The sequence below is a fragment of the Odontomachus brunneus genome, unplaced genomic scaffold (genome assembly GCF_010583005.1).
Source record: "Odontomachus brunneus isolate Ranch 3 - 2012 unplaced genomic scaffold, Obru_v1 Obru_scaffold_012, whole genome shotgun sequence".
In the NCBI taxonomy this organism is placed as follows: Eukaryota; Metazoa; Arthropoda; class Insecta; order Hymenoptera; family Formicidae; genus Odontomachus; species Odontomachus brunneus.
The window spans coordinates 1108141-1120779 of NW_022639462.1; the positions used below are offsets into that span (position 1 = coordinate 1108141).

The 12639-nt window shown below is 47.5% G+C and overlaps 1 protein-coding gene across 10 annotated transcripts in view; it reads left to right on the forward strand.

Moving 5' to 3' along the window:
• The window catches only part of LOC116840802 (homeobox protein prospero-like), a 34733-nt gene that overhangs the window by 4168 nt on the left and 17926 nt on the right, over window positions 1-12639 (forward strand). For 7 of the 10 annotated variants that reach the window (XM_032808007.1, XM_032808005.1, XM_032808001.1 and 4 more), the window contains exon 3: window positions 5132-5203. The exons of 1 other annotated variant lie outside the window; for it this stretch is intronic. In XM_032808007.1, coding sequence (XP_032663898.1) covers window positions 5132-5203 — 72 coding nt within the window. 2 more of the 10 variants (XM_032808009.1, XM_032808011.1) reach the window with 2 other exon arrangements.

Genomic DNA, 12639 nt, shown 5'->3' on the forward strand with positions numbered 1-12639 from the left:
GACGCGAAAATATTTCCTGAATGCGATCTTGATTCGCGCGGAATCTCTAAAGGCCAAATCACACTAATGATTGGCGATAGATGATTGACGATTGAAGATTGGAACTTGACCAATTGGAACAAAGCAAGCCAAGGCTGAAGCTTGTTGATTCGTTAAAATCTAATCTTTAATTGTCAATCGCCAATCGTTAGTGTGATTTGGCCTTAAGGTCTATAATACGTCTTATGTCGCTGTCGTATGTCGGAGTGCAGCCGATAGGCCAATCAGAGGATTTGTTTCTCGAGACGAGTTCTCCTTATCGGACCATCGGCTGCCGACACACTCCGACAGCGACATACAACGTGTATTGTAGAACAGGCCTAAGAGAGTGATTTTGTCACTTGTAAACATTCGAAGTTGAGCGCGATTATACGCGAGATATACGATTATACGCTCCGCTTGTTTTGTCGAAGACACGGATAAGGACGCAGAGGTGTTGCAAGCGTTTTATCAAAGCGCGACAGTTATTTGTACGTCCTTTCTCTGTGTTTCACTGGCAACAGCCGCGCCGGTGCAGTGAGTAATCGGCTGATAATAACGCGATGCCTTCTCCACGTGAAACGTAAAAATGTCGATTAAGTCACCGCGCACGCGGCGAACTTTAACGTGTGAAAGCGATTGAAAACGGGGAAACGTGAGAGATTGTTCCACGGGATGATTATCTTAATCATTCCCGGAAGATAAGCTTGAAATTCTATGAAATCCAGAATCGAGACGGTAAACATTTTATCCGTCGATTGCCGCGTGCGTGCCTCGATTGAGAGGCACTGGGCACGCACATGCGAATCGCCCGCGCGATGACCTACGCGCTCGCCGTCTCCAAATTAGGTATGATTTACCTCGCGGCAGTGTCTCTCAATATCGGCGAACACCTCGAGAAAGTAACGGGGCTGGCCGTTAATCTCTGGCTAGGGAGATTACGGTTAAGCAGACACGTTTGTTGCTCACGGCGCTACAGCAATTAGCTCTCGAGAGTTGAGATTTCGCCGCCGTTCGTTTGCGCGAAACGTGAAACGGAACGTTTTGTGCTCGCACACGCACATTTGACCGCGAGCAGGAAGATCACACTCGTGTGTACTAAAATAAAGAAGAGCGCACGTCAGGAGAAGTTCTGCGTTGTTGCATGTCAGCGGTATTATTCTTTTCCGCGTGCAATCTATCGGTCAATCGGTTGGCCGCGTTGCCCCCGGACGATCGTAATCGCAGGACTAACCGGATCATCGGCGTTGTGTCGCTTCGATTGCCGCGTTTTCCCGGGTCAACGACTTGACCAGTCGCCGATCCTGCGAGACGGGTCCTCGGCGCACGCGAGAAAGGGTACCCGGACGGACACGAAACACGGCGATGCACGCGACTAAGTCGTCCCTCGCCGTTCTCTTTCTCCCTCTCTCTCCCTCCCCTCTCTCTGCCTTGTGGAGATCGTTGAGAACGACCTCGCGATTCTCAAGACTGGTCTCGAGATCCTCTTCTCACGTTCGCTCGAGGAAATACGCGAAAACTCCGTTATCGAGCAGTGCGTTTTTCATCGTTCCGATCTGAAGTCCTGTGTTGCACAGCGCGATTATATTACATCGCCGGGCGAGACAGAGGCGCAGCCGATCGTGCTGATCGCCGGCGAGTGGAACGTGCTCAGCAACGCGAGCCGCGGGAACAACATCGAGGATGCTGGAATTTTCCCTTTCTCGCGACGTAGCGCGCCGCGCGCGAAAGTACATCGCGAGCAGCGATGGATGTTTACGGGGGTCGCGAGGAGACGCGAAGGAAACGAGACCGAAGGGGTGGGAACAGACCTTAGTTTCGGGCTCTGCTGAAGGGGGGGACGGGGGAATCGGCAAAGAGCGCGGCAAAGATTCGTTTGATTCGTGCGCTTCGCGGCGGAATCAACGGCGCGTGTTCGAGCCACTTGCATGTAGAGAGACTGAGCGAGAGAAAGAGAGACTGAGGGAGCTGCGAGGGGTATCGGAGGATGGCGGAAGTCACGGCGACTCGGTGCGGTCGGGGGACAGAGAGAGAGAGAGAGAGAGAAAGAGCAAAGAGAGGACGGAGAAGTGGCGTAGGTACTCGACCGACGAGGTCGAATCGTCACGGAGGAAGGGAGGGTAAGGTGTAGCGGCGCGAAACGAAGCGGGGACAGGGAGGAAATAGTGGGGAGGCAGAAAGAGAGACAGAGAGAGGAGAACGACGGTGGTGACCGTGGTGCTGTCGTTGCTGCTGCTGCTGCGGCGACGACGACGACGGTGTAGTAAAACCCGGGTACCGCGCGCGTCGTGAGAGAAGAGTAGGGAGGAGGGCGACCCGGTCACTGACTCTGGAAACTACGGCTGCGGCACTCGCGCTTCATTCACGTGCGCGCCATCTACTCGCGCGCGCGCGACTAGTACACGCTTTCTGTCTCTCTCTCTCTCTCTCTCTCTCTCTTTTTCATTGTCTCTCCTCACAGACACCTCTCGGTATAGCAACATGTATCAATGTTAATATTTTTTTAATATTTTCGCGAGTATTGCCACTAACGAGACTGTTATTATTTGATACTTGATGCGGATAAAATAACCAGGCGTTAATATACGTATCGTTAATATACGATATCTTGGTACAAAGATATAAGGAGGTCACTGGTACGATGAAGGAAGCGCGTTACATGTGGTTGAAGCTGCGTGCGTGAGCGTTTATTCAATGATATGTCCTGTTATTATCGTCGCACATGTTTGTTTCTTGCTTATCCGCCACTTCGCCCTTATCTAACTTATCATTATGCGCGAGATCTTTCTTATTGCCATCGGCGCGACGCAGCTGACGTATCGCGATTCTCCTTACAGCCAGATCGCGTCGTGCGTGATTAATACGCGAACGAGATTGTGGGTGACTCGAAGGCCACCAATTGCAATGCGCTGCTGCACCGTATAGAGGGTGACAAAAAACGCTCACGATACACAGCAGATCGATGTCTTATCGTGGGTTCGTCGCGTCGACGTGAACAGGTGTTCGACTCTGGTGCCGTGTTTACGCACACTCGCCCGATACCGACGAAAATGCGGTTCTCGTCAGTACGATCGATGGGTGAAATTCCACGTTTTGGCGTGAAATTATGACCTGTGAAAATCCAAATTCTTTGACATTCAGTCGCACCTTTCGGCAACTCGTTTCCTTTAGCTTACCACGACACAAAGTGGTGTTTACAATGAGAACTTAAGCCATAATTTAAGGTTTAAGCCTTAAATTGTGAGAAATTGACCAATTACAATCAAATATGAGGGAAATAATCGATTATGATTTCAATTTCTTTAAACTTAAAGCTTAAATCTAATGGCTTAAGTTCTCATTGTAAACACCGCTTAAGGTACAAGGGAGGGAGAGGGAGTGATCGTATTTCAACATAAGGTTTTATTTATATTATGAATTACGTCTTGTACATATCGCGGCTATCTCGGGATAGGTCGGTCAGTAGCGTCCCGCGAGATGCGCAAGTTTGCTGGTGCCATTCTCGCGTACGACCTCGATCGTAATGCGGATGATTTAAACGTCGTAATTCGCTCCCTATCTCCACGCATCCGGTCTGTTAACGTGGTGCGCGTGCTGCGCCACGCCGGTACGACACGGTGCTGGATTATACCTGATATAGAATATACTGGAGGCAACGTGTGTTAAATGACCGTTTAAGACCGTCTATTGTGCACGCGGCTGAAGGATGCAATTCCACTTTATGACGTCGTAACGCGACTGTCATCCCCCGTATTTTACGCCGCGCGAAGTCTTGCCTCCATGAGGGAGAAATTATGCGACTCGCGCGCGTAACGTCGTTCGACTGCGCGCTCGTCCCACTTATTTCCCCAGCGGGAATAACGCGCAATTGAATCTCTTCACGGATTCTCGGCTTTGCCAGCCTCTCAGCCTCTTAACCGTCGTCGTCGTCGTCGTGTCAGATACGTCGAGCAGTCGCAAAGTGCTCGCGCAATTACCAAGATATGGTTATGCGATCGTTACATTCTCCACACATTCTCCAAAGACTCTTGTCGGCCGTTTTGCCCCGGAGAAGTCGAAGGTTTTTAAACAACTCTGATTATTCAGACCCGACAAAATCTAATTTCTCTCCAAAAGGAGAAAAAGGAACGATAATCTGAATCCTTATTTTAAATAATTTCAACATCGTAACGACAAATTTTGATTGTTACCAGACGATAAATCAGAGACAAGACTCCGTGTGAATTTCACACAAACGGAGACAAGCTTTCTCGAAAGGGTTGAGCGCGCGCGTGCAGTCAGTGACGGTCAGCGAGCACGCGGACAAGTCGGCTGCTGCAGTGCGCATGCGTCCTGTCCCCGGCTAAATCCCCACCACGTGCAACCGGCCGCGTGGCTCTTGATCAATCCGCGGCGTTGCCAACTCCTCGGCGGCGTGAAGGGATGGCGGACAGAACGGGTAGGAGTGAGACAGTCAGCTCGACGAGTTTGGATTTTCCCCCCACCACCGTGCACCTCGCTCCCGTTGCGGCCCCCTACTGTTTCGCCTGCATCTCCCACTTTGCCGCCACGCCGGCCGAACTGATCTAGGGGATTCTCCTCCGACCTCTCTACCCCTCACCGTTTTAGCACGTGGAGACGCGCTTCTTTCAATTTTTCATACCTTATCGACCTGTGGATTCAACAATCGTCTTCTCTGCGCGAAATGCTTTCCCAAAAATAGACAGGCAGATGAGATGTCTGACTGAATGTACGACCATGTATTTACACACTTGTGTATGTATGTGTGTTGTATGTGTATGTATGTCGATGTTCTTATCATCGGAAAGTAAAGTATAACTTCCTAAGGACAGTAGTTCAGGATGCAGTTAAGAGTGGTACAAAGGAGAATGTTAAAAATAGAATCCCTGACACGAAATCTCAACTGATCATAGCGAATTGTTTCTGGGCTTTTCTTAAAAACAGAAAATAATACAATATAAATAGCTTCTTCTCAACATTCTCCTTGTACACATTAAAAACTTAAACGCTTATCAGTCTTGTAGAATTAATATTATAAATATTATGGAACTGGAAGAATTTGTTTTAATCGAGAATCGATTAATTAAATGTCCCGTTTCTGTGTTTTTCTTAGGTGTCAAAATCAAAAAGGAACGCTCAGATCCGGATGATCTATTCTGCGAGGAGAATATGTTGATAATAGATGGTGAGTGTACACTATCATTGATTTAGATCGTACTTATTGGCTTCTTGCAAATATGAAGTGATAAGCACCGTGTACACACACATACACACACATACACACACACACATACACACACATATGTACATTATCGCAATTCGAAAGTTACTAAAGGTACAAAAAGATATAGAAAAGCTCGGTTCATCGTACTCCGCCTTGCGGAAATATGAGTTTAGCGTGTATTAAAGATTTATCAGTTCACGCTTCGCGTAATGCAATTTCAAGAAATGGAAAGTTATGTATAAGGAAAAAGTGCATTGCTGCGCCAATGGGGAATCGACCTCGACTAGTAAATATTACCACAGAGACGCTATTTTGTTCTCGATTTCATTTGCTATAAAACGACATCGAACCTAAGCGCGCAAACTTAAGACCTACCGCTTCGGAAGCACGCTAATGTCTTGAAGTAAATCTGGATATCGTGCATAGCTGCGCACCGATGGAGCGTGCGCGGCTTCACGCGCCTGAAACCGAGTGAGTGCCAACGTGTCGCGCCGTCGCACCGCGGCAGGAAGTCCTCCTCCTTCGCGCGATAAGGACGGAGTGACCGTGCCGAGAATGACTGGAGGCAGTTCTCGGCGAGAACGGAGATGTCACGGCGGCGAGAGAGACGGGAGATCACCACCGCCACCGTCGTCACCGCCGCCGCCGCCGCCGCCGCCGTTGCCGCCGCCGCCGCTGCCGTTGCTGCCCGGCGAGAAGGGAGCGATGGGAGGCACGGGGACGTCATCCTCAGGTTGGAGGCGGCCGGCATTTAAGTTTAGACTTCAGTCGGCACCCGCGACTCACGCAGCACGTTACCGTCGAATCGGCCCGCGCGTTGTTCGATCAATCGTCAGGATCGATCGATCGAACGATCGATCGCGGTCGCTACGAATTCGCCAGAGAAGTCGGGAAAACAGCTGATGATCGATCGGCGAGCGCGCGCGCTCGCTCGCTCGCGCACACGTGCGTGCTGCACGATGATGACGAATAATCACGATGGTATACACGGTTTACATTGTCAATTGCGTCTACGGTAGAGTCACGAGTGGCGCGAGTGTACGAACGGTGGAGTAGTGCCGGTTCTTCGCTGTCAAAGGGAGCTCTTCCTCGCTACGCGGTCTCTCCGGCCAATTCAAAATTGTCGTTCGTGTGGAACTGGCATTCGGGGAGGTATTAGCGCGCGACTGGGCGTTATAGAATACACGTAGCTGGTAAAATGTACAGTTAAAACGACGACTCGTTCCCTCGTCGGACGACGAGCGTCAGCGTCGCAGGATGTCCTTTCGAAGATCAGCCCCGAGGAATGAGGTGGACGAGCAACGGCGCAACCCTCGCGACGATCGCTCGAGCGGGCTCGCCACCCCGCCGCGAACGCGTTTCGAAAGTCCGGATTTTTCCTAGCGCGGCGGCCTCGCAGTCGGCCCTCGCCGTGCGCTCCCTTCTCCATCGCCGTCGCGGTACCACGCTGTCGGACCTCCTCTCTCTTTGCCGCGCGTTTCGCATTCCCGCCGCCGCCGCTGTTTCCCCGCGCGGCGCCTTCGTCCACATTCACGCTCGGTGCGAGCCGTGCGCGACGGCGACGTCGTCGGTGCTGTCGGTCATCGCGAGAGCCACCATCCGGGGACGAGGACGACGACGAGGACGACAGCGACGACGACGACGGCGACGACGACGATAGCAAGGATAACAACGGCGACAACGTCTGCGCCACGTCTAGTTCGCGACATCGATGTTCGCGGTACACAGCGACGACGAGGTGCTGGATATAGCGCGCGGTCGGTCGATTTTTCCCCAGTGATAGGAAGCCGAAGTCTCGGAGATCTCTCAGTTGCGCACTCTGATCGCCGGCTTTTCGGCGAAGATGGGTGTCCTCCTGCTGCCGGACGGTACGCCGCAGTCGCGCATCAGCCTGAGCGCGGGCATCGACGTCGGCGTTGTCGGCGAGGCGAACAACAACGTGAGCGACCTGACGGACGCGAATAGCCCACCGCCGTCGCGACCACCGCCGCCGACGCCGACACGGGTCGTCGGTATAATCAACATCGTCAACGACCAAGAACCGCCACCGCCACCGCCGCCGCCACCGTCGCCGCGACGCAGCAGCGATTGGATGCCGCCCCCGCCGAAGAAAAAGTGGATACGGCATTATCTGCTCGGTGAGATCATGCTATCCGCGCGTTTCTGAAGATGCACCACCGCGACCTCCGGGCGCCAACAGTCCGCGGCATTAGAGATAATGACGATAATGATGGGAGCGATGATAAATAATTAGGGGTAGCTGCGAAATACGGAAACGCAGCTCCCGATACTCTCATAGGCAAAGTGCACTGAGAAAAAAAATAGTACTTGTAACTATAGTCATGTAGAGAAACAACTATAAGACGTCTACTATAACTTACTGTTACTTACTATTAAAAAAAACTAATTTTTAATTGAATTTTGCTGTAATGTTAGTGATTATAATCTTATTGTTACTGTACTATCATCCTCGTGTTGGAACACAACCAAAAATTTGGTTGAGGCCAATATTTTAGTTGGATCAACCATTTTTTTCTCTCAGTGTGGCAAACTCGTGGAATACGCGGGAAAAAATTCGACTGGCCGAATGTCTAGTAAACGGAACAGAATTTTGATAACTTCTCAACCGGAATTCTGATTCGTTCATATTTCACCAGACGTTCGATTAATCCAACCAAACTTTTTTACACCGTGTAGATTATGCCTGTTTTACGAGAATCCATCTTACTGACTTTCCATTTTTGTATCGTGGGCCGAGCAACATCTTGACAAATGACGGTCCAGCGAAACTTTATCTCCCAGCGCGCCGAGCGTGACCACCGATTCCCGCCGTGTGAGTTCTAAAAACGCTTCTTCGTGCCGAATCTTTTCACGAAGGGCTTTATACAGAGGATTTTATTGCTCATCCGGAAGATTTATACGCGACGCGAACAAACTTTGATCGCGCGTCGTCTACCGCTCGCCGCCGTCGTCTCGTCTAGGAACATTTGGCTTGAGTTCGGGAACGTCGGTTGTCACGGCGTTCGCTTCGATTTCTCTCGCGTACTTTACCGATAATTCCGATGAGGCAAATCCTGGTAGGCTGTAATATACTCGCTATACCGCTTTCGGTCGCGTGCACGCAGCATTGAAACGTGCTAAGCTTAACGGTTTATCTAAAAACTCCCATCTATTACTTGGAAATATCGGGAAATTTGCATTTCATTTTCATTCAACTGTTTTTATTGAGCGCAATATACATTCTCTGAGATATGAAAGTAGAATAGTAGTAAGAAAATTTTCACATAGTTTAGTTGAGGGAGAGAGAACATTGATACGTGAGGATTGAACACATCTACATTGAGAGGAAAAATGTTCAAAACATAGTGATAATTTATTTTTGATGGGTACTAATAACGTACTTGCTTGAATCTAAATTCTTTTTTGCTTAAGTGCTTTTTTGCCTGTGCTGGGATTCTGTAACTCGTTATTGGAGTTAACGACAGTTGCGCAGCTTTTCTACGGTATATAAAAGCTGCGCAACGATAACGAAATTGTCGTTAACTTCAATAACGAGTTACAGAACAGGGCTACTGGCTCCTGGCATTGTCTATCTCTTTTTAATAACGTCAGAAGCAAGAAAGTGCATGCTAAAAATTTTGGTGAAATACGTTGGAATAAAAATATACAGGATGTCTCACACTTTCCTCCGGGCATTTTGTGGGGACGTAGAACAGGTTGAGGTGAACATAAAAGTCCTATATCGTTTTGCGATATTCGCAATAATTATCGAGATGTTGTAAAAAATTTGTGAATGATCATGCAGGATATGGTAAATGAGTTATAGTAGCGACGACTGCCGTCGTGTATTTATACTTTAGGTTAAATTGAACAAAAAAGTCCTCTACCATTTTCCAAATAATCACATAGATTTTTAATTATTAATTAAAGAAAATTATTGCACGATTTTACGTTATAATGCACTCATCTTCTTTAATTAGTAATTAAAAATCTATGTGATTATTTGTAAAATGGTAGAGGACTTTTTTGTTCAATTTGATCTAAAGTATAAGTACACGACGGCAGTCATCGTTATTATAACTCATTTACCATATCCTGCATGATCATTCACAAATTTTCTACAATTAATATCTCAATAATTATTTTGCGAATATCGCAAAACGGTATAGGACTTTTATATTTACCTCAACCTGTTCTACGTCCCCACAAAATGCCCGGAGGAGAGTGTGAGACACCCTGTATATCCATAAAGTAACACTTGCAATCGATTAAACAAACTTGTAAGATATTCCGTCTACTTCCCTTTTGTTCTAACATTCCATAATTTACTATAAATTAACCTGAATAGAAATAGGCAAAAAAAATAAGAAGATGAATTGTATGTCACGTTATTAATTTACGACAAATTATTGATTGTTAGAGCAAAAGGGGAGTTCACGGAATATCTCATAAATTTGTTTAATCAATTGCAAGTGTTATTTTATGGATGTATATTTTTATTTCGCAAGAATTTTTTAGCATGCATTTTCTCGCTTATGATGTCATTGAAAAGAGATAGACAATGCGGAGGAGCCAGGAGCCTTAAATCGAGTAAACAATTGTTTTTATGAAAAATTAAGCACTTTCCTTAAGATTTCAAAAAAATGTATATTGTCTTATTTCATTGAAAAATGTTATATTAGTACGAGTAAAATTTGATTGTTAGCACTCGCCGAGGTCTACTATCTCTTAGGTATTTGTTCTCTCGGTGTAGACGAACGGGTGAAGTTTCCCAAATTTACACGCGAAGAGCAATAAGAAATCTGCCGTAGTTGTAACTCTTGCAAAAAGTTTTCTGGACCGCATTATCGATGGACGTCACCGGTTAGAGTTGCGGAAACGGGACATCGATTTTCGCTTTGAGTTTTATTGAACGTCGGACTAGCGTCACGCAATTTCGAAACGTCGCACAAGATGTCAATATACAGGGGTTTTCATAAAAAATAAATTCCGGTTGATAGTTCGGCAAAGTAGAAAAACGTAACGTCACGTTGTGAAGTCACCGTATTGGTTACGTTAAGCGTGAATTGATAAATACTTCGTATATGTTACACACGAGGCATCGTGTTTTGTAACATGCTGTACGATGTCACCACGATGTTGCCCTTCCTTACGTATTGCAGCATATTCATAGGGATAACGCTAAACCTTTAAAAACGCGCACGCTTCGCGAATTCGACGTAAAGAAATATTATGATAATGCGATGCGAGGCCGGCGGAGTGTCGTGCGCGCAAGAAAGGAAGCTAAAAGGAAATTGCACGTTCCTAAATTTCACATTCAATGAAAAATTGATCCTGCAAATGCGGAAAATTATCGTCAGCTGCACGATCAGCCGTCTCTCGCTACGAGTCGATTGCACGCGATTATCGCGTTCCCTCGCTTCTTCCTTTGCCTATTTTCTTTCCACGTGCAATGTGTATTCGTCTATCATCATAGACACATTGTGTGTACGAATTGAACAGAACGTGTAGAGCCGCCGTAACCCCGACATTGTAAATGAAATTTCCGCGCGAGCTGCATACGCAAAATCGCGCGATGCGCGCGCGAGACGACACGTGTCGACGGTAAATTTTGCGCGCATATTTCGGTCGTGGCTGGCAGTGAAACGTGTTCTCTCGCGGAGAGCTCCGGCAAAATCGCCACTTAGTCGTGGCGAACTGTCTTCAATTTTACCGGGTCGGAGAGATGGAGAGTGACTTCTCGGATTTCATCATCATGGTCCGGCCAAACGTCGTACTTTGCTTAAACGCTCGCGCTGAAAAGCGGAGTATCGCTCGGGGGAGTCGCGTCTTGGATTTTAAAAGAGAGGACCGGCCGTGTCGCTTCAAATTATACTGTATGACAATCTGGCCGTGCGCGCACTCATGCGTTGTCGTCCGTATGCGTGTGTATGTGTGTGCATACGCGTGTGTGGTATGCTATCATACTTTGTAAATCGAAATTTTCATCCTATTTTTTCGACCTCGATATTTCATTCAACGTCTATTTTGATACTACAAAGTCTGTATCAATCTCTTTTGATTCCACTTAACCTACCAACTTTGCCGAGATATCCTCTCGAGAACCTACATCGAGTGGCATCTCGTGCGTTTTCTGCCACTTAGAGACGTTCGGTAGGATTTCAGTTTCCATGTGCATCGCGCATATGCTGATCCTTCGGAACATAACGATGTTAGAAAGTTCAGGGCTCCAATGCAGGGCTATAAAAAATTCCGACCCGGGGGAATGGCGATGTCCGTAGTTAAAGGGGGGGGGTTCTTCGCTAACACTTCGCGTAGCTGACTTTCCTCCAGCGAGCTTACGTCACAAATGGGCAGCCGAAGCTCCTCCTGGGAGCACCCTCTCGCGAATTTCGTCACATAACGGATTATCGTCCCTGGTTTGAATGTATCGGTCTGAAAACGCTTCAGATTAACATCTGATCACTGCAGTGTCCTGAGCCGACGGCAGATCCGATTTCGCGTCGATCTCACGCGGGATAAAGCGCTCGTCACGGTCTTTTGTCAGTGTCCCTACGAGGAGATTAGCCGGCGGACGATCCCCTCGCGATCCCCGGCGTACGAGATCGTCACGAGTCTGGATAAGGATGATCCTCGTGATTCCCAATCCCCGTGTCGGTCTCGTGGCTCCGTTTCCTCTCGCCACCGTTACCCATCCTTGAATGCACGCGACGCATGCACTTCTGGAAGAAATCCGGACAGATCCGCCGGCGTTGCGATTTCGGACGAATATCGAGGGCCATGAATTTGAAGTATGTCGGCGCGCATAAGAGATGGAAATCGGGCTATTTATAGTTCGTAGAAGGATATTTCCAAGTCAAATGGCGCCTGTGCCTCGCGACTATCAAGTTGAGCGTGTGAGAGATGAGATATGCAAAGCGTAGAAAATGTGTGTGGGAAACGTAAATATCATTATATATGTATTTATATTTATATATATATATATATATATATATATATATATATATATATATATATATATATATATATACACTTTCTGCAGGAGCTACATATCTTCCTCGGCGTCCATTGTGCAATGATAATTGTCGACTTTCCGAAGAAAGTATGCATGCGAGTTAGCAAAAAAAGATATCGATAAGAAGAATAATTATTTTCCTCGACACGTTGCCGTCCGACTGTAACATACCTGTGCCACCGCGTGCGTGTTAAACGATATATTTTCAGCAACATGTTCGCTTGGCGAATGTATTCTACGTATTTCAGATCGGTAAACAAGCCTCCTGCTTGGATTTATTGCCAAATGTAAGAAAAAAAGAGGCGTCTTCTCTGTCTCTCCTCTCATGATATATTCTCTTGACATACGGCTACGCTGAGAAGTCGTAAGTGCTCATTACCAA